General features: G+C 37.0%; 1 protein-coding gene across 2 annotated transcripts in view; it reads left to right on the top strand.

The window, feature by feature from the left end:
• The first annotated feature begins 8,555 nt into the window (after positions 1 to 8,555).
• Positions 8,556 to 24,102, top strand: part of LOC149274208 (mitochondrial glycine transporter-like) — a 63,534-nt gene continuing 47,987 nt past the window's right edge. Inside the window, exons 1-4 of one of the 2 annotated variants that reach the window (XM_089505707.1) lie at positions 8,556 to 8,734; positions 9,271 to 9,352; positions 21,051 to 21,230; positions 21,767 to 21,935. In XM_089505707.1, the coding sequence (XP_089361833.1) occupies positions 8,556 to 8,734; positions 9,271 to 9,352; positions 21,051 to 21,230; positions 21,767 to 21,935 (610 nt within the window). The remainder of the gene's footprint in view (positions 8,735 to 9,270; positions 9,353 to 21,050; positions 21,231 to 21,766; positions 21,936 to 24,102) is intronic. The other variant, XM_089505708.1, reaches the window with a different exon arrangement.

Here is a 24,102-nt window from a genome sequence, read left to right as displayed (position 1 = left end):
CTAAGGAACATATTTCACCCATTTCTGATAAGAATATGGGTATACTCATTTTTTTACATGGGGATTATGGGTGGAATATTATAGTTTCACATGCCAAGGAACACATTTGACACATTTCTGATAAGAGTATGGGAATATTATTATTTTTACATGGGGATTATGGGTTGAATATCATGGTTACAGATGCCAAGGAACAAATTTGACCTGTTTCGGATAAGAATATGGGTATACTCATTTTTTTACATGGGGATTATGGGTAGAATATTATAGTTTAACATGCCAAGGAACACATTTGACCCATTTCTGATAAGAGTATGGGAATATTATTATTTTTACATGGGGATTATGGGTTGAATATCATGGTTACAGATGCCAAGGAACAAATTTGACCTTTTTCTGAAAGGAATATGGGAGTATTATTATTTTTATATGGGGATTATGGGTGGAATATTATAGTTACACATGCTAAGGAACACATTTGACCTGTTTTTGATAAGAATATGGCTATAAATATTTTTTTACATGGGGATTATGGGTGGAATATTATAGTTACACATGCCAAGGAACACATTTGACCCATTTCTGATAAGAATATCGGTGTACTCATTTTTTTACATGGGGATAATGGGTGGAATATTATAGTTACACATGCTAAGGAACACATTTGACCTGTTTCTGATAAGAATGTGGCTATAAATATTTTTTTACATGGGGATTATGGGTGGAACATCATGGTTACAAATGCCAAAGAACACATTTGACCTGCTCCTGATAAGAATATGGGAATTTTATTATTTTTACATGGGGATTGTGGGTGGAATATTATAGTTACACATCCTAAGGAACACATTTGACCTGTTTCTGATAAGAATATGGCTATAAATAATTTTTATATATGGGGATTATGGATGGAATAGTATGGTTACACATGTTTAGTACCTTATTTAACAAGTTTCTGTTAAGAATATGGCTATAATTATTTTCTACATGGGGATTTTGGGCGCAATATCAAGGTTACACATGCCATGGAACATAATTGACCTGTTTCTGATAAGAATATGGGTAAAATAATTTTTCTACATGGGGATTATGGGTGGAATATTATGGTTACACATGGCTAGTGATGTATTTCACTTGTTTCTGGTAAGAAAATGGGTATGATTAATTTTTTTCATAGATATTATGGATACTATGATATGATTGCATGTGCCATGTAACATATGTGATCTATTTCTGTTAAGAAAATGGTTATAAATGTTTTTCTACATGGGGATTATGGGTGAAATGTCATGGTTACACACCCTTAGTAACATATTCGACCCATTTCTGATAAGAATGTTGGTATATTTTTTCTACATAGGGATTATGGGAGGAATAGAATGATCAAAGGGACACATTTGACCTGTTTCTGATAGGAATATAGTTATAGATATTTTTTACATGGGGATTATGGGTGGAATATCATGGCTACACGTGCCCAGTAACATATTTGATGTGTTTCTTTTAAGTAAACGGGTATAATTATTTTCATATAAAGGGATTATGCGTGGAATATCATGGTTACACATGCTAACTGTAATATCTGGCCTTTTTCTGATAAGAATATGGCTATCATGTTTCAACATGGGGATTATGGGTGCAATATCATGGTTACACATGGTAAGGAACACATTGGACCTTTTTCTGATTGAAATATGGCTATAATTAATATTTTTCATTGGGAATAATGGTGGAATAGCATAGTTGCACTATGATGTTTTGATATATTTTTCATTGTAATTGGCCATTAAACCATTAAGATATAAATATGTATAGCCATATTCTTATCAGAAATGGGTCAAATATGTTCCTTAGCATGTGTAACTATAATATTCCACCCATAATCCCCATATAAAAATAATAATACTCCCATATTCCTTTCAGAAAAAGGTCAAATTTGTTCCTTGGCATCTGTAACCATGATATTCAACCCATAATCCCCATGTAAAAATAATAATATTCCCATATTCTTATCAGAAATGGGTCAAATGTGTTCCTTGGCATGTTAAACTATAATATTTTACCCATAACCCCATATAGAAATAATAATACTCCCATATTCTTATCAGAAATGGGTCAAATATGTTCCTTAGCATGTGTAACTATAATATTCCACCCATAATCCCCATATAAAAATAATAATACTCCCATATTCTTATCAGAAATGGGTCAAATATGTTCCTTAGCATGTGTAACTATAATATTCCACCCATTATCCCCATGTAAAAAAATAATTATACTCATATTCTTATCAGAAATGTGTCAAATATGTTCCTTAGCATGTGTAACTATAATATTCCACCCATAATCCCCATATAAAAAAAATAATACTCCCATATTCTTATCAGAAATGGGTCAAATATGTTCCTTAGCATGTGTAACTATAATATTCCACCCATATTCCCCATGTAAAAAAATATTTATAGCCATATTCTTATCAAAAACAGGTCAAATATGTTCCTTAGCATGTGTAACTATAATATTCCACCCATATTCCCCATGTAAAAAAATAATTATACCCATATTCTTATCAGAAATGGGTCAAATATGTTCCTTAGCATGTGTAACTATAATATTCCACCCATAATACCCATGTAAAAAAATAATTATACCCATATTCTTATCAGAAATGTGTCAAATATGTTCCTTAGCATGTGTAACTATAATATTCCAGCCATAATCCCCATATAAAAATAATAATACTCCCATATTCCTTTCAGAAAAAGGTCAAATTTGTTCCTTGGCATCTGTAACCATGATATTCCACCCATAATCCCCATATAAAAAAAATAATACTCCCATATTCTTATCAGAAATGGGTCAAATATGTTCCTTAGCATGTGTAACTATAATATTCCACCCATAATCCCCATATAAAAATAATAATACTCCCATATTCCTTTCAGAAAAAGGTCAAATTTGTTCCTTGGCATCTGTAACCATGATATTCCACCCATAATCCCCATGTAAAAATAATAATATTCCCATATTCTTATCAGAAATGGGTCAAATGTGTTCCTTGGCATGTTAAACTATAATATTCTACCCATAATCCCCATATAAAAATAATAATACTCCCATATTCTTATCAGAAATGGGTCAAATATGTTCCTTAGCATGTGTAACTATAATATTCCACCCATAATCCCCATATAAAAATAATAATACTCCCATATTCTTATCAGAAATGGGTCAAATATGTTCCTTAGCATGTGTAACTATAATATTCCACCCATTATCCCCATGTAAAAAAATAATTATACTCATATTCTTATCAGAAATGTGTCAAATATGTTCCTTAGCATGTGTAACTATAATAATACACCCATAATCCCCATATAAAAAAAAATAATATTCCCATATTCTTATCAGAAATGGGTCAAATATGTTCCTTAGCATGTGTAACTATAATATTCCACCCATATTCCCCATGTAAAAAAATATTTATAGCCATATTCTTATCAAAAACAGGTCAAATATGTTCCTTAGCATGTGTAACTATAATATTCCACCCATAATCCCCATGTAAAAAAATAATTATACCAATATTCTTATCAGAAATGGGTCAAATATGTTCCTTAGCATGTGTAACTATAATATTCCACCCATAATCCCCATGTAAAAAAATAATTATACCCATATTCTTATCAGAAATGGGTCAAATATGTTCCTTAGCATGTGTAACTATAATATTCCACCCATAATCCCCATATAAAAATAATAATACTCCCATATTCCTTTCAGAAAAAGGTCAAATTTGTTCCTTGGCATCTGTAACCATGATATTCAACCCATAATCCCCATGTAAAAATAATAATATTCCCATATTCTTATCAGAAATGGGTCAAATGTGTTCCTTGGCATGTTAAACTATAATATTCTACCCATAATCCCCATATAAAAATAATAATACTCCCATATTCTTATCAGAAATGGGTCAAATATGTTCCTTAGCATGTGTAACTATAATATTCCACCCATAATCCCCATATAAAAATAATAATACTCCCATATTCCTTTCAGAAAAAGGTCAAATTTGTTCCTTGGCATCTGTAACCATGATATTCAACCCATAATCCCCATGTAAAAATAATAATATTCCCATATTCTTATCAGAAATGGGTCAAATGTGTTCCTTGGCATGTTAAACTATAATATTCTACCCATAATCCCCATACAGAAATAATAATACTCCCATATTCTTTTCAGAAATGGGTCAAATATGTTCCTTAGCATGTGTAACTATATTATTCCACCCATAATCCCCATTTAAAAATAATAATACTCCCATATTCTTATCAGAAATGGGTCAAATATGTTCCTTAGCATGTGTAACTATAATATTCCACCCATAATCCCCATGTAAAAAAATAATTATACTCATATTCTTATCAGAAATGTGTCAAATATGTTCCTTAGCATGTGTAACTATAATATTCCACCCATAATCCCCATATAAAAAAAATAATACTCCCATATTCTTATCAGAAATGGGTCAAATATGTTCCTTAGCATGTGTAACTATAATATTCCACCCATATTCCCCATGTAAAAAAATATTTATAGCCATATTCTTATCAAAAACAGGTCAAATATGTTCCTTAGCATGTGTAACTATAATATTCCACCCATAATCCCCATGTAAAAAAATAATTATACCCATATTCTTATCAGAAATGGGTCAAATATGTTCCTTAGCATGTGTAACTATAATATTCCACCCATAATCCCCATGTAAAAAAATAATTATACCCATATTCTTATCAGAAATGTGTCAAATATGTTCCTGAGCATGTGTAACTATAATATTCCACCCATAATCCCCATATGAAAATAATAATACTCCCATATTCCTTTCAGAAAAAGGTCAAATTTGTTCCTTGGCATCTGTAACCATGATATTCCACCCATAATCCCCATATAAAAAAAATAATACTCCCATATTCTTATCAGAAATGGGTCAAATATGTTCCTTAGCATGTGTAACTATAATATTCCACCCATAATCCCCATATAAAAATAATAATACTCCCATATTCCTTTCAGAAAAAGGTCAAATTTGTTCCTTGGCATCTGTAACCATGATATTCCACCCATAATCCCCATGTAAAAATAATAATACTCCCATATTCTTATCAGAAATGGGTCAAATGTGTTCCTTGGCATGTTAAACTATAATATTCTACCCATAATACCCATATAAAAATAATAATACGCCCATATTCTTATCAGAAATGGGTCAAATATGTTCCTTAGCATGTGTAACTATAATATTCCACCCATAATCCCCATATATAAATAATAATACTCCCATATTCTTATCAGAAATGGGTCAAATATGTTCCTTAGCATGTGTAACTATAATATTCCACCCATAATCCCCATGTAAAAAGATAATTATACTCATATTCTTATCAGAAATGGGTCAAATATGTTCCTTAGCATGTGTAACTATAATATTCCACCCATAATCCCCATATAAAAAAAATAATACTCCCATATTCTTATCAGAAATGGGTCAAATATGTTCCTTAGCATGTGTAACTATAATATTCCACCCATATTCCCCATGTAAAAAAATATTTATAGCCATATTCTTATCAAAAACAGGTCAAATATGTTCCTTAGCATGTGTAACTATAATATTCCACCCATAATCCCCATGTAAAAAAATAATTATACCCATATTCTTATCAGAAATGGGTCAAATATGTTCCTTAGCATGTGTAACTATAATATTCCACCCATATTCCCCATGTAAAAAATATTTATAGCCATATTCTTATCAAAAACAGGTCAAATGTGTTCCTTAGCATGTGTGACTATAATATTCCACCCATAATCCCCATGTAAAAAAATAATTATACCCATATTCTTATCAGAAACGGGTCAAATATGTTCCTTAGCATGTATAACTATAATATTCCACCCATATTCCCCATGTAAAAAAATATTTATAGCCATATTCTTATCAAAAACAGGTTAAATATGTTCCTTAGCATGTGTAACTATAATATTCCACCCATATTCCCCATGTAAAAAAATAACTATACCCATATTCTTATCAGAAATGGGTCAAATGTGTTCCTTGGCATGTGTAACTATAATATTCCACCCATATTCCCCATGTAAAAAAATTATTATCCCCATATTCTTAACAGAAATGGGTCAAATATGTTCCTCAGCATGTGTAACTATAATATTCCACCCATAATCCCCATGTAAAAAAATAATTGTACCCATATTCTTATCAGAAATGGGTCAAATATGTTCCTTAGCATGTATAACTATAATATTCCACCCATATTCCCCATGTAAAAAAATAATTATACCCATATTCTTATCAGAAATGGGTCAAATATGTTCCTTAGCATGTATAACTATAATATTCCACCCATATTCCCCATGTAAAATATGAGTATACCCATATTCTTATCCGAAACAGGTCAAATATGTTCCTTAGCATGTGTAACTATAATATTCCACCCATAATCCCCATGTAAAAAGATAATTATACTCATATTCTTATCAGAAATGTGTCAAATATGTTCCTTAGCATGTGTAACTATAATATTCCACCCATAATCCCCATATAAAAAAAATAATACTCCCATATTCTTATCAGAAATGGGTCAAATATGTTCCTTAGCATGTGTAACTATAATATTCCACCCATATTCCCCATGTAAAAAAATATTTATAGCCATATTCTTATCAAAAACAGGTCAAATATGTTCCTTAGCATGTGTGACTATAATATTCCACCCATAATCCCCATGTAAAAAAATAATTATACCCATATTCTTATCAGAAACGGGTCAAATATGTTCCTTAGCATGTATAACTATAATATTCCACCCATATTCCCCATGTAAAAAAATATTTATAGCCATATTCTTATCAAAAACAGGTTAAATATGTTCCTTAGCATGTGTAACTATAATATTCCACCCATATTCCCCATGTAAAAAAATAACTATACCCATATTCTTATCTGAAATGGGTCAAATGTGTTCCTTGGCATGTGTAACTATAATATTCCACCCATATTCCCCATGTAAAAAAATTATTATCCCCATATTCTTAACAGAAATGGGTCAAATATGTTCCTCAGCATGTGTAACTATAATATTCCACCCATAATCCCCATGTAAAAAAATAATTGTACCCATATTCTTATCAGAAATGGGTCAAATATGTTCCTTAGCATGTATAACTATAATATTCCACCCATATTCCCCATGTAAAAAAGAATTATACCCATATTCTTATCAGAAATGGGTCAAATATGTTCCTTAGCATGTATAACTATAATATTCCACCCATATTCCCCATGTAAAATATGAGTATACCCATATTCTTATCCGAAACAGGTCAAATATGTTCCTTAGCATGTGTAACTATAATATTCCACCCATAATCCCCATGTAAAAAAATATTTATAGCCATATTCTTATCAAAAACAGGTCAAATGTGTTCCTTAGCATGTGTAACTATAATATTCCACCCATAATCCCCATGTAAAAAAATAATTATACCCATATTCTTATCAGAAATGGGTCAAATATGTTCCTTAGCATGTGTAACTATAATATTCCACCCATAATCCCCATGTAAAAAAATAATTATACCCATATTCTTATCAGAAATGGGTCAAATGTGTTCCTTGGCATGTGTAACTATAATATTCCACCCATAATCCCCATGTAAAAATAATAATAATATATATTCCCATATTGTGCCAATCAAAACAGGTAAAATATGGTGTTTGCACATACATGTACCATATTATATCAATATGTTGATTACTTAAAATGTTTCCGTTATAAAACTGTATATATTTCAGCAAGTAAATAGTTAAACATTTGCAGCTTCTTTTTGCAATGTATTCGTTGCAACTTAGTATCAAGAACTACCAAAAAGAACATGCTTTGATTTACCATGAGTGTAAAAAGTATACTGACACCTATTGATAGTGCTGAACATTGCAGCCAATCATCCCATCATCCCATCATCCCCAATATGCTGTTTAGTACGTCCCGGGAGAGGGCAGAATAAAAATTGTTAAATGTAAAAGGCAGGCATGAAGATAAAAGAAAATGACAAAGAGGGATAAATGGAACAGAAGACTAAAGGATAGAGGGGAGATCCAGCCTTTTTGTACAATTATCTAGAGCCCAAAGCTCCATAGTGTGGCAACAAATGATCTCGCTCCCCGAATAAAGATGGCGGCCACCAACTTTCATTATTTTCACTTCCTCTTCCTATAGCTGCAGCAGTTGTCCTATGACAGGTTTGTTTATTGTGTCACGCCTAAAACAACCAGGATTGGCTGACTGTTTATTTTTTTGACAGACGCTAAATCGTAAGTCTCACGTTTCCTGCTCTTTTTTTTTTATTGGTTGTTCTGCTAAAGCATGGTAAAACGGCGTTAGCAGCGGGATTATACAACCAACGTCGACGAATGAAGAGCTGGTCACTAAAAATGTGTGTGTAGAACAACCATCCCCGAGGAGATGTGCAATTTGGCGATGTCGGTCGAGCCGCTTATTCCCAGTGACCGGTTCTCCAAGATGCATCCAGTGCTTAAGGCTTTCTTATGTGGCTCTGTCAGCGGTACATGCTCCACACTCCTGTTTCAGCCTCTTGATCTTGTCAAAACCAGGTTACAGAGTCATCAGTTCTCCACAATGAGGTATTTTTTTTGTTCTCAAAAGCATACGAAGATACTCGATAAAACAATCTACATAGATAGCTGTCGTAGCGGAGGTGTCATGGTCTCATTATTTAGTTTATCCATGTGAAAAGATTCTCCCAGAGATTTTCTTTTGAAAGGGTACAAATCTTACCCATGAGCCATAGAACTGGAAGAACATTCGTGGATTGTTATTGGTCACGTTGGTGCCGTCAGCCACACTAAGGAATATAGAATTCGATCACACAGCAACTTGACAAGTTAAAGTTGCATTGGGGTTGCCACGGGGCGGCTTAGAATGATAAACTGGGGCGGACCTAGACGAGTATGAGTATACCAGTGTACTTAGTGTATGCAACTGTACTTATGATACCATTTACATTTGTTTACCTAATAAAACCAATACATCTATTTATGTATAAAAACAAACATTTTCTTAAATTAGGGTGTTTACACAGCCATCTGTGGAACAATGCACACAGGACATATACAGTATCTTTAGTTACAAATTGTTTGACATCCATACTCTTCTACAGAATCCGTCCTGGGATGTTAAACCTGTTTCTCAATGTTATCCGTAATGAAAACATTTTGGGGCTGTGGAAAGGTGTCTCACCGGTAAGTACCACCTTTTGATACTTTTGATACTGTGCATTTTGTGTTAAGTACATAAGCCTGAAACTTTTTGCACTTATATTAAAGAGAGAGTTTGTTTGGCATCCCAACAAAAAAAGCATGCATATTATAGTATTCTGTATTTTAATATGCATTATTTAATCCCTTAACCCCTTCGTGACAAAGGCTGATTTTACTTTTTGTACCCTTCGTGACAATGGCCGTTTTAACATTTCTGCGCTGCTCGTGTTTAGTTGTAATTTTCTTCTTTCCCGTTTACTGAACCCACACACATTAGATATTGTTTTTTTCAGGACAAGAAGGGCTTTCTTTAGATGACATTGTTTTGATTGTATCATATTATTTACTATTAAAAAAGTATAAAATATGGTGAAAAATTTAGAAAAAAATGACTGTTTCTAACTTTTAGTTGAAAAATCTTACTCATCTATAAAAGGTAATGAAAAAACCTGCTAAATAGATTCTACTATTTGTCCTGAGTTTAGAAATACCCAATGTTTTTATGTTTTTTTTGCTTTTTTCTACACATTATGGGGCAAAAAGTACAGGTAGCGTTTTGCTATTTCAAAGCCTTTTTTTCCAAATCTGGTAATTCTTCCCCCCATGTGCCATTTCGGGTATCTTTGAAGCCGGCCAATGCAATTTACCCCATCAAATCATATATTTTTGAAAACTAGACAGCCCAGGGTATTCCAAGTGCTAGTATTTTAACCCTTTCCAAGCACTAATTCTACCATCAGCCTTTGTCAAACTTTATGGTAGTCATTTTTTTTGCATTTGTTTTTTCACACACTTTACTTTAGGTATGAATAAATAGGTTCTGGTATATGTCACTATCATAAAACACCCCAATATGTGTTTAGCAACATCTGAGTACAGCGATACCTCACATGAATGATTTTGCCTGGGTGTTTGGGGGAAAAAGGGCCACATTTGGGGCATGCGCATTTTCAATGTTGAACTTTGGCATTTGGGGATCCACTGCCCATGCCCTATTTGGCACATCTTTGAGCCGGGCCATTTCAGTGTGCCCAATAAAGCCATATATTTTTGAAAACTAGACACCCCAGGGTATTTCAAATGCTAGTATTTTAACTCTTTCCATGCACCATATCTACCACCAGCCTTTGTCAAACTTTGTGGTAGTAATTTTTTTGCATTTGTTTTGTCACACACATTTTACTTCAGGTATGAATTAAAAAGTTCTCGTATATGTCACTATCACAAAACACCCCAATATGTGTTCAGCAACATCTCCTGAGCGCAGTGATACCCCACATGAATGATTTTGCCTGGCTGTTTGGGGGCAAAAGGGCCACATTTGGAGCGTGCACATTTTTCAATGTGGAACTTTGGCATTTGGGGATCCACTGCCCATGCCCTATTTGGTACATCTTTGAGCCGGGCCATTTCAGTGTGCCCAATAAAGCCATATATTTTTGAAAACTAGACACCCCAGGGTATTTTAAATGCTGGTATTTTAACTCTTTGCATGCACACATTTTACCACCAGCATTTTTTCAAAGTTTGCAGTAGTATTTTTGTGTGTGTATTTTTCCCACACACACCTACTTTATGTATGAATTTACAGCTCCTGGTATATGCCGCTGTCACACGACACCCCAATATGTGTTCAGCAACATCTCCTGAGTACAGTGATACCCCACATGCATGGGTTTGTCATTTTTGGGGGGAACTAAAAGGCCACATTTGGTACGTGTGCATTTTTCTAATTGGAAATTAGATGTGTGGCCATCCTTCCCCCCCGTGTTATTTGGGACCTTGTTGAATCCGGCCAATTCAATTTACCCCATCAAATCATACATTTTTTAAAAGTAGACACCCCTTGGGCATTTAATATGCCAGTATTTTAACTCTTTCCATGCGAGAATTGTTTTTTAAGCTAATGTGCTAATTTTAGGACTTGCTCACAAAAATATATTTTTTATATATATATTTTAAATTTTTTTTGCCTTTTTTAAAACATTTTTAAGATTTTTTTTCAACTTGAAGGTTCCACTGATAGTGACATCAGAGGGAAATTATTTTTACATTTTACTGTTTTTTTACTATTTTTTTTCTAATGATTATTTATTTTATTTTTAATTTATTTTTTTCTAATCACACTGTGATTAGAAAGTTGAGCTCCATTGACTTGCATGGTTGAATGCAGTACCTGTATTCAACCTGCAAGTGGAGCCAGAGTTCTCTAGAGGGTCAGGAGACCGTCTAGCGAACTTTTTCGTCTTTATTATTTTTTTTCCCGGGTGCCGCCATCTTGCTGATGGCGAAGATCACCGGCAGCTGCGGCTGTGACCGCTCTCCGGAGCGGTCACAGTCCATCAAGAGGTAAGTGTTTGGTGTCGCTGGATGCCTCCTGATCGAGGCATTCCAGCGACACCATTTAAGTTTAGGAGGTGATCGTTGATCGCCTCCTAAACGCTTTTAAAACGTACATTGTACGCCATACATTGTATGGCGGATGTTGACGCCCCGGGGAGGGGCCAGACATGACCCCTGATTCCGATCATGGCGTTGCTGAATGCCTCGAGGTCGAGGCATTACAGCAACGCCGTTTGGGTAACAAAATCGATCACGGATCGATTTTATTTATTTATTTTTTTTACCCGTTTTAACAAATGACGGTCCTGGCACGTCATTTGTCGTTAACGACATGATTTTCCGTGACGTGCCCGGACCGGCAATTGTCATCATGGGGTTAAAGACCAAGCTGTTTTTTTTTTTTATTATTTTTGCGTCCTTCCTGTAATTCTCTCTCTCTCTCTCTCGCCCGACCTGGACTATAACACTAAGATCCAGATCCCCCACAGCGCTGCAAGGGACCTTGATCCTCCTCTCTGGCAGCCGGTGGACTCTACTGCCCTCCACTTCCGCCTGGGTTTCTATGACAGAGGGCCGGCATGACATGACCCTCTGGTGCTCTTTCGGAAGTGCCGGCCAGCAGCAGCGGAGGTTGCGTGCATTGCGCAGACATTGACCTGCTGTAGACATTCTTAGGCAGTCGGTGGACGCCTGTGTTATGTGCACAGACAACCTCCCCTACTGCCCTCCATTGTCAGCATGACGTGACCTTCCAGTGCTCCATCATAGAAGCTCCAGCAAAAGTGTCAGGCAGCAGCAGAGGTTGTCTATGCGCGTTGCACAAATGTTCACCAGCTACCCCCACTAGACACAAGGGAGCACGGGGGCAAGTCTGGGGTGGCATATATGGAGGTATAAGGCATATCGGGGGCATAGTGGCACATCTGGCAGATGTGCATAACGGGGGGGGGCAGAGTGGCAAATAAAAGGAAATACATTTTTATTAAATATAAAAAAAAAAAAAGTGTACATGTGAATTCATATTTACTAGTAAAACCTTTTTATGTATTAAAACCTAGTTCTAGAAATATTGTGTTTGGGTTCTTGTAAAATATAGCTTTTTTTATTATTTCACTTAAACAAGAACTCCATTAGAGAAATGCCGTTGTGATAGAGATAAGTGTTGTGTGCACAAAAGTACAATGACACTAACTTTTTTATTCTGGTGGTTGATTTTAACACCCATTAAATTTTAACTAAACAAAATATTTGCATATTTTTAGGGCTGAAACAACTAATCGATAAAATCGATAATAATCGATAATGAAAATCGTTTTCAAAGATTTTAATTATCGATTAATCGAATCGATTTTTATCGATTATAAAAAGAAGTTTTTTTTCAGAGCAAATGCTCTGAAAAACTCCTCTCCTTATATAATCCGACCTCAAACAGAGATCGGATTATAATACTAGAATCCAGATCCCCCGCAACGCTGCAGGTGACCTGGATTCCCCTCACTGTCGGCTGGTCTCTCGCTTCCGTCTCTCTCCCCCCTCCCATACATCACTCTGCCTCTCTCCCGACTCGTTACTGACAGGCACTTTCACTGCAGCCTCAGCGTAAGTGAAGGGCAGTAACGGAGGTTGGCTGTGCGCATCGTGCAGACCCCCACCGGCTGACAGAGAATCATCCTCTCTGTCAGCCGGGGGGGGGTCTGCATCGCACAGACAGCCTCCGTTACTCACCTTCACTTACGCTGAGGCTTCTATGAAGCTGCAGTGAAAGTTTTGTCAGTAACGGAGCCGGGTAGAGAGGCAGAGCGGTGTATGGGAGGGGGGAGGAGTCAGAGGGGTGTATGGGAGCCACCCTCCCACACACCACTCTGGCTCCTCCCCCTCCCATACGCCACTCTGCCTCTCTACCCGGCTCCCTGGTGTCTTGTGAACCTCCGTTGCTGACAGGAGGCAGAGTGGAGTATGGGAGGGGGGAGGAGGCAAAGTGGTGTATGGGAGGGGGAGGAGGCAAAGTGGTATATGGGAGGGGGAAGAGGCAAAGTGGTGTATGGGAGGGGGGAGGAGGCAGAGTGGTGTATGGGAGGGGGAGGAGCCAGAGTGGTGTATGGGTGGGTTATAGTGGTGTATGGGGGGTATTATGAATTTCATATCGGGGGGTATTATGAATTTCATATCTGGGGTAAAAGGTATATCAGGGGGCTCAGTTGCATATCACTGGCATATAAGGAGTATAAGGCATATCAGGGGCACAGTGGCATATCAGGGGGCACAGTGGAATCTGGCATATAAGAGGTATAAGGCATATATGGGGGCAGAGTGGCAAGCTGGGGGTCAGATGTGCATAACCGGGGGCAGTTTGGTAAATAAAAAAAAATTTAAACAAGGCTTTCTTCTCATAGTTTTTATTAAATATGAAAAATAGTTAACATATGAATTAATATTTACTAATAACTTTGCATTAAAACCTAGTTTGAGAAACACAGTGTTTGGGTTCTTGTAGCTTTTATTATGTCAGTAAAATAAGAAGGTGAATAGAGAGAGAGAGAGGCCATTGCAATAAAGAGATGAAAGTGTAAATTGTACGTTTTTTTTATTACATTATTTTAAATTGAAAAAAAATTGCATTTTTTTTATCCGATTAATCGAAAAAATAATCGGCCAACTAATCTATTATTAAAATAATCGTTAGTTGCAGCCATACATATTTTTTTTTTTATCCGATTAATCAAAAAAATAAAAAACACCCATGTGCTATTTGGGACACCTTTGAAGCCGGCCAATTCAATTTACCCCATCAAACCATATAGTCTTCAAAACTACACACTCCAGGGTATTTCAAATACTGGTAATTTAACTCTTTCTATAGACTAATTTTACCACCAGCCTTTGCCAAAGTATGTGGTAGCAATTTTTTTTTTTTGCGCCACACACGTTGTACCGAAATTTCAGGAGTCACTGAAACTGAAAATGACCCCCAACCTTTAAAAAATCAAAATAAAAAAATAAAATAGCCACGCTTTTATTAAAAGTAAGTAACACACCAAAATTAGACAAAAAAATCAACAATATATATATATATATATATATATATATATATATATATATATATATATATATATATACAGCAATCACGCTCCTATCATGCCAAGGCATACCCAGATTCCAGCATGTACTGGCTGACTTCTGCAGGGTCCCGGCTGTACGAGCAACTTCTCTAGCCCCGCCCCCAGGGGAAGAAGGAAGTGGGCAGAGTCATGTGATGTGCATTCACATGACTCCGGTGAGTTCCTGCCGGTACAAGAGACGCTGCTCGCACAAGTAAGCAGCCCAGCCCCTGCAGACGATTATTTTCGGCCTTTTTTTTTTTTTTTTTTTTGATTCAGCATTTTGCCGATAATGCCATTTTCGGCCGATATATTTCAGCCACCGATATATTGGTGCGTCCCTAACTTAAGGTATTAATTTACAGCTCTTGATGTATGTCGCTTCCAAACAAAACCCCAATATGTGTTCAGCAACTTATTTTGAGTACAGTGATATCACCAATGCATAGGTTTGCCTAGTTGTTTGGGGGCTAAAAGACCACATTTGAGACATGCGCAATTCAGTTTTTTTACTTTGAATTTTGACGTGGTCATTCTGCCCCCATGCCTTATTTTTGAAGTTGCTCAATTCTACTTACCCCATCAAACCATGTATTTTTGAAAAATAGGAACCGCCGCTTTCTTTTAATACCACGTTTAGATGTATAGTTTAACATTTATAAGTAGTTATTTATAACTATTTAGAAAAAACTGATAAAAGTGCCAAATTTTTTATTTTTCTATGATAATTGTCACTTAAATAGCAGAATTCACCAAAACACATTAATTTAGGTAACTCATTTGGAAATACCTTTTTATGTACATGCACTACCATTTGGCAATTATAACGCAAACATTAGATTACCTATATTGCTGTTTAAAGTATTTTTTTAAAAACATTATCATCTCATTATTTTAACTGTTAGTATACTGGCTTGTCATGGTAATCACAAACAAATAAAACAAAAAAGTAGACAAATTTGGGGTATTCAGCTGGGAGCTATTAGGCTTTTGTTATACAACCATTAGGCGACTAAAAACTTTTTTGCATTTACCATTTTTTGCACAGGTTTTGTGGATAAACAATAAAATGACCAAACCCTGTTCAGCTGCACCCCCAGATTACAAAATACTTGTTGTTGTATAATCTTCTTATATCTACAGGGCTCATTAAATGGACAGGCTCATTTCACTGCACACAGCATAGGACAGGTTAGGCACATAGAAAAAAAGGGGTTCAATTACATAATAAATATGCTATACAAACTCACTTTAGATAAAAAGCCGCCCAGGCTAGTCCAAAGATTTTCACAAAGGGCCAGCACAACGTGGACCTCCTGGTTGTACCAGCACATTGTGAACAATTTTGTACCAGCCAGGGGAGGCAGGAATGCAGTGTCATGTACCATTGTTAAAGTGTGGTTAACACATGTGTTTGTGTGTCAGCATTAATGTGTGTAAATGTTAGTGTGTGTAGATTTATTGGCTAGTGCTTATGTGGATTAACCCCTTCGTGACAAAGGCTGATTTTACTTTTTGTACCCTTCGTGACAATGGCCGTTTTAACATTTCTGCGCTGCTCGTGTTTAGTTGTAATTTTCTTCTTTCCCGTTTACTGAACCCACACACATTAGATATTGTTTTTTTCAGGACAAGAAGGGCTTTCTTTAGATGACATTGTTTTGATTGTATCGTATTATTTACTATTAAAAAAAGTATAAAATATGGTGAAAAATTTAGAAAAAAATGACTGTTTCTAACTTTTAGTTGAAAAATCTTTTACTCATCTATAAAAGGTAATAAAAAAACCTGCTAAATAGATTCTACTATTTGTCCTGAGTTTAGAAATACCCAATGTTTTTATGTTTTTTTTGTTTTTTCTGCACGTTATGGAGCAATAAGTACAGGTAGCGTTTTGCTATTTCAAAGCCATTTTTTCCAAATCTGGTAATTCTTCCCCCCATGTGCCATTTCGGGTATCTTTGAAGCCGGCCAATGCAATTTACCCCATCAAGTCATATATTTTTGAAAACTAGACAGCCCAGGGTATTCCAAATGCTGGTATTTTAACCCTTTCCAAGCACTTATTCTACCATCAGCCTTTGTCAAACTTTATGGTAGTAATTTTTTTGCATTTGTTTTTTCACACACATTTTACTTTAGGTATAAATAAACAAGTTCTGGTATATGTCACTGTCATAAAACACCCCAATATGTGTTCAGCAACATCTCCTGAGTACAGCAATACCTCACATTAATGTTTTGCCTGGCTGTTTGGGGGCAAAAGGGCCACATTTGGTGCATGGGCAGCGGATCCGCATTTTTCAATGTTGCACTTTGGCATTTGGGGATCCACTGCCCATGCCCTATTTGGTACATCTTTGAGCCGGGCCATTTCAGTATGCCCAACAAAACCATATATTTTTGAAAACTAGACACCCCAGGGTATTTTAAATGCTGGTATTTTAACTCTTTGCATGCACACATTTTACCACCAGCATTTTTTTAAAGTTTGCAGTAGTATTTTTGTGTGTGTATTTTTCCCACACACACCTACTTTATGTATGAATTTACAGCTCTTGGTATATGCCGCTGTCACACGACACCCCAATATGTGTTCAGCAACATCTCCTGAGTACAGTGATACCCCACATGCATGGGTTTGTCATTTTTGGGGGGAACTAAAAGGCCACATTTGGTACGTGTGCATTTTTCTAATTGGAAATTAGATGTGTGGCCATCCTTCCCCCCGTGTTAATTGGGACCTTGTTGAACCCGGCCAATTCAATTTACCCCATCAAATCATACATTTTTTAAAAGTAGACACCCCATGGGCATTTAATATGCCAGTATTTTAACTCTTTCCATGCGAGAATTGTTTTAAGCTAATATGCTAATTTTAGGACTTGCTCACAAAAATATATTTTTTATATATATATTTTTTTTTTGCCTTTTTTTTTTATTTTTTTAACATTTTTTTTCAACTTGAAGGTTCCCCTGATAGTGACATCAGTGGGAAATTATTTTTACATTTTACTGTTTTTTTACTATTTTTTTTCTAATTATTAATTTTATTTTATTTTTAATTTATTTTTTCTAATCACACTGTGATTAGAAAGCTGAGCTCCATTGACTTGCATGGTTGAATGCAGTACCTATATTCAACCTGCAAGTGGAGCCAGAGTTCTCTAGAGGGTCTGGAGACCGTCTAGCGAACTTTTTAGACTTTATTGTTTCTTTATTGAATTTTCCCGGACCGCCGCCATCTTGCAGATGGCGAAGATCACCGGCAGCTGCGGCTGTGACCGCTCTCCGGAGCGGTCACAGCCCATCCAAAGGTAAGTGTTTGGTGTCGCTGGATGCCTCCTGATCGAGGCATTCCAGCGACACCATTTAAGTTTAGGCTTTTAAAACGGGCGTCCGCCGCCATACAAAGTATGGCGGATGTTGATGCCCCGGGGAGGGGCCAGAGATGGCCCCTTTGTGCCGATAATGGCGTTGCTGAATGCCTCGAGGTCGAGGCATTACAGCAACGCCGTTTCGGTGCAGAAAGCGAAAATAGATCGCTTTCTGCACCCGTTTAATGACGTGCCGGTCCTGGCACGTCATTTGTCGTTATCGACATGATTTTCCGTGACGTGCCCGGACCGGCAATTGTCATCAAGGGGTTAAAGGAGGGGGAGTCTACTTGCCTTTAACTGACACCAGGTCAGGTGGTGCCAGCCCTCCCCTGCATGCCAACCTTTTGCTCCTCTGGTACACCTGCTTTTGTGGGTTACAACTACAACAATTTTATCATCAGTATGACTGAGTTGTAATTCACAGACAATCATCAGCCCTTTTGCAACAAAAAAAAGTGAATCCATGGTATTTCTTATTTTACCATAAGATTAACTGTCCGTTAAAAAAAGCCTGATTCCTGCTACCGTGCAGGGGTCAGGTATTGTGATATCACAGCACCCCTACCACAACGCTAGCCCCCAATAAAAATAAAAAAACAGGCTAAAATATCCCCCTTCAGTACTGAGGCTTTTTGAACCCAAAAACCTTTAAATGTTTGTTTTACCTTCCCAGGTTCAAATTCATTATGGTTAAACACAGGGACCAGCCACAGGCTTGCAGTTAGTTTGGAGGTGGAAAGGGCCAACTAAACTCGAGTATAGCTAGGGCTATCAAGACAAGAAAGACATCTGCCAATAGGCTCTGATGCAAAATGCATAATACCGGTAATAATAATAATAATATAGAGTAACAGTATTGGGTCCTGTTACATTGTTTTTCCAAGGGCAGGTAGGGCTTTCTTTTGATGCCCCATTTAACATGTAAAATATATTTACAAAAAAATTAGAAACCACATTTGTATGACTTTGAAGTGACTATTATGAAGTAGTTGGGTTGATGAAATGTCTTTTCAGTTTAGAAGTACCTTATACACTATATGACCAAAAGCATGTGGACACCCCTCCTAATTATTGAGTTTAGGTGTTTCGGCCACACCATTGCTAACAGTTGCACAAAGGGTGTGAAATCACAATTTCAAATGTTTATTTATACAACAAATTAGTTCTTAAAACCTCAAGATGACAAGGGGGACAAATATTAAGATTCTGCCTATATTGAACATTTGAGATTGTGATTATTGGACTAGGTTTACATTTAAAGGATATATGTATGCTTGCTCCCGCAATGTGTGTGTTCCATTCCTGCCCGTCCCGCCACATATGTGGTCAATCCCGCCCACTCCTTTCCCGCAAGGCTGCCTTCGCAGTGCTCCCTCACAGCGTCTCTTCTCTTGTTCCGCCCCAAAACGGAGCAGAGTCATGTGACATGACGTGAAATCACGTGACAAGAGAAGAGACGCTGTGAGGGAGCAACGCGATGGCAGCCTTGCGGGAATGCACGGGATTACCGGGACCTGCAGGTACATTGTATGCCCGCCCACTCTCGCCTACAACTCCCGAAAAAAAAGCCTGCGCCCACAAGTTTTTTGCCAATGTGTGTGAATTATAACTTATGTATGATATTTGTATTAAATGTCAACCATATACCAAGGGACACCATGGTTACTGCCTGTCCAGCTAAAGACTTATTTAGGTTAGTATTCCAATTACAAGTGGCTTTTCCTATTAAAAATTTATATATGTACTGAATATTGAGGAACATGAGTTACTGTTGTAATTCTAAAATGTATTTCCTTTTGTGATCTGAAATAATTTAGTTACCAGACGTGTCAAATTATTTCAGAATGAAATGCCGTATTTCCCCATGTATAAAACGCACCTTAATTTTGGGGCCCGAAATTTGAAAAAAAATGTATTACTGCCCCTAAATTAACCCTAAAGACCCGATCAACCATAACTGCCCCTACATTAACCCTTAAGACCCCATCAACCATAACTGCCCCGAAATTAACCCCCACTTCCCCTAACTTCCAGCAGCCCAAATATACATTTTTTACTTACTGTTAGATGAGTTGCTTAGCCATGTGGACGCTATCAGGAAGGGGGTGGGGCCAATCATCAGTGTGGTGGGAGAGACTGTTAATCAGAAAGGACTGGGAAGTAGTAACTGCAATCTACAACCACTGTATAAGACGCACCTAGTTCTTAGACCCCGGATTTTTTGAAAAAAAAGGTGCGTCTTATACATGGGGAAATACGGTATATGGATTTCTTTTGAATTGGTAATTAGTTTTGCTAAAAATAAGGGAATTTTTTGACCATGAAAAGGGAGGGACTCCTTGAGTGTTGTGGCACCCAAGGAACAGCTCCAAAACATCCTAACTGTATTAAAGGTCGGTTCATTTTTACATTTTCCTGTAAAATATTGCTTTGCCCTGACAAAGACCATGTCTGTCTGAAAAATTGGTAGGATTAATAAACATTATGATTATTTTACTTGCACTTTGAAAGAATTAATGGAAAAACAACCCACAAGCACTTCCTACATGTAAAGTAAAATAATGTGTTACAGTACCTTATCTAAAAATAGATTCCCTAATTTTTATGGTTGCTTAAGATGTATGTTCCATTCATTTCATTTTTGCAGTCTTTTATGCAGATATTGATGTCTAGTGTACTGTACAGGACAGCCATATTCCACTATAGCATATGCTGTCCACTAGATGCATGGGAAAATATCATTGTGATGGGAAGGTCCACTCTTCTTTTTGTAATTCTCATGAAAATATTTGTATTTGGTAGAACTTTTCTCCTCCTTAATCATATTAATTCATTTTTATGGACTTTTTCCCCCTATAGTCATTTCTACGTTGTATTCCTGGTGTTGGTCTTTACTTCAGCACCTTATATGCACTGAAGCAACATTATTTCAAGGAACAAGATCCTACCCCTGTGGAGTCTGTTCTGTTGGGGGCAGGGTCCAGAACCGTTGCAGGTGTCTGCATGCTACCTTTCACAGTTGTAAAGACACGTTATGAGGTAAGAATGGTATAACTGTCATAAATTGCAAAAACTCAGTGTGTAAAATACAATTGAGTGGGATGTATGCAAACCTTTCTATGCTCTTATAATGATGTGCATTTTTTTTCTCCCTCCCCTTCCTTGTTCCATCTCCCACTTTATTCTTCTACCTGATCGATTATCCCTCTTTTGATCTTTTCTGTTTCTCTCCTTCCCTTCCATGTTTTTCTTTTCTCTCTCTGACTTATGTATATTTCACCTATACATTTAGATGTGTGCTTCTTTTGCACACATCTTGTGGTCTCACCTAGCTACGTAGTAGACACTTCAGAGTACAACAGAAAAGATGTGCATGGGAAGCGGCATGGATTGCCCATAATGCTGCATATTCTACGGTAAATTTGCAGTGGAGTGCAGGATGGTGCTGCCTCTGAATGGCCAAGAGTAGCGCTGTCATTTAATACAAATCACAGAATAGCAAAGGGAATGTACTGTATATGGATGGCTATTTTTTATGTACTAACTGTTTGTCTCACATCTTACCCTGTTCACAGAGTGGCAAATATGGCTACAGAAGCGTGTATGGCGCTTTGCAGAATATTTACAGAACAGAGGGTCCACGTGGCCTTTTCAGTGGTCTTACTGCTACACTCCTGCGTGATGCCCCTTTTTCAGGCATATATCTAATGTTTTACACCCAAGCAAAAACGATTGTGCCACAAGGTAAAAACTGTGCTTTCTGTAGTGCATATCGACTGTTATGGATAAGGCCAGAACAAAGATTGTTTCTTTTAACCCCTTGAGGACATAAACTGTTTTACATATTTGTACTAGGGGAGGCCTTTACAGCAATTTAATCCCACTGTAATCCCCTCATTTTGTTTATCTACCCCAATTTTTTTTTTCTTTCTTTCAGACAAATAGTCTAGGCAGGGTGAAAAAAATTCTGTAAAGTAAGAATGCATGTTAATAGTTTATTTTTATCATTTAAAAATGCAAAAAAACAAAAGCGAGTGATTTAAAACATTTCCGCGAATGAAGTGTGGGGGTTTTGATCAGAATTAATGGTCTCCTCAATGTTGAGAAATACAGACAGATACTTATCCATGCAGTACCATCAGGGAGGCATCTGATGGCATCCTGCAGCATGACAACTACCCCAAGCACACAGCCAAAGTCATTAAGAACTAATTTCAGTTGTAAAGAACAAGGAGTCCTTGAAGTGATGACGTGGCCCACAGAGAGTTGGGATTACATGATATGCTGTAAAATAATGTTAAAAAAAATAAAAAATGAACATGTTAATGGTTTGTGGTCATGTAATCCCCTCTCGGTGGGGGTTAGACCATCACTTCCAGGACTCCTTGTTAAACGTTAGCGTAGCTTTGCTCAGATCAAAAGGCATCCAGCAACACCAAAAAAATTTACGCGTACCATATTGAAAGGTTATATGCATAAAAAAAAATCGTTGATCGCCTCTTAAGCTCAGGCAGTGTTGCTAAAGTGCCTCCCTGTGTAATAAAATATGTAATAAAATTTTAAAATAAAAAACCCCAGTAATGTCACCATGACATAAGGGGAATCATCCAGTTCTAGGGATGCAAAATTCAGGATTCGCTTGGCTGAAACAAAAAATGACCCCCCCCACGCCTTTTTAATAAAAGTAAGTAACAACAAAATTGGACAAAAAAAATTCAATAACTATTTATATATATATATATATATATATATATAATATATATATATAAATTAACATCAATCGCACTCATATGATGCCCAGGCATACCCAGATTCCAGCATGTACTGGCTGACTTAGCACGATAGGCTAGTGTGATTGCTAACACTTCTATCATGCCCAGGTTCTAGCATGTACTGGTTGCCTGGGCATGATAGCAGTGTGATTGCTATTAACAATCATATGTATACATACAGTATTTCACAAAAGTGAGTACAGCCCTCACGTTTTTGTAAATATGTTATTATATTTTTTCATGTGAGTCACCAGAATGAGGAATCTGCACACACACCAAAAGAACTCGGGTGCTTAACTGTGCCAGGAAGGGCCAGCTCCCCAGTAGATCAAAACAAATAAAGGATCCAGGCACTCAAGGGTTCCAGCTCAGGCAGAGTTATTAAAGGAAGACAGCAACAACGTTTCGACCTCACAATGAGGTCTTTATCAACTCTGCCTGAGCTGGAACCCTTGAGTGCCTGGAGCCTTTATTTATTATATTTTTTCACGTGACAACACTGAAGAAATGACACAATGTACAGTAGTGAATGTATAGCCTGGAAATGTCCAAATTGGGCCCAATTAACCATTTTCCCTCCCCGGTGTCATGTGACTCGTTAGTGTTACAAGGTCTCGGGTGTGAATGGGGAGCAGGTTGTTGTTATCACTCCCACACTGTCTCATATTGTTCAGTGGGAGTTCAGCATGGCACCTCATGGCAAAGAACTCTCTGAGGATCTGAAAAAAAGAATTGTTGGTCTATATAAAGATGGCCTATGCTATAAGAAGATTGCCTAGGCTATAAGAAGATTGCCAAGACCTTGAGACTGAGCTGCAGCACTGTGGGCAAGACCATACAGCGGTTTCACAGGACAGGTTCCACTCAGAACAGGCCTCGCCATGGTCGCCCAAAGAAGTTGAGTGCACGTGCACAGTGTCATATCCAGAGGTTGTCTTTGGGAAACAGACGTATGGAGGAGTGCTGCCAGCCTTGCTGCAAAGGTTGAAGGGGTGGGGGGGTCAGCCTGTCAGTGCTCATACTATACGCCGCACACAACATCAAATTGGTCTGCATGGCTGTCGTCCCAGAAGGAAGCCTCTTCTAAAGGTGATGCACAAGAAAGCCCGCAAACAGTTTGCTGAAGACAAGCAGACTAA

The sequence above is a fragment of the Sceloporus occidentalis genome, unplaced genomic scaffold (genome assembly GCF_023333645.1).
Source record: "Sceloporus occidentalis isolate IW3139 unplaced genomic scaffold, rSceOcc1.0.p SCAF_343, whole genome shotgun sequence".
Lineage (NCBI taxonomy): Eukaryota > Metazoa > Chordata > Lepidosauria > Squamata > Phrynosomatidae > Sceloporus > Sceloporus occidentalis.
The sequence above is the reverse complement of the archived record's forward strand: the minus strand, read 5'-3'. Positions and strand labels throughout refer to the sequence as shown.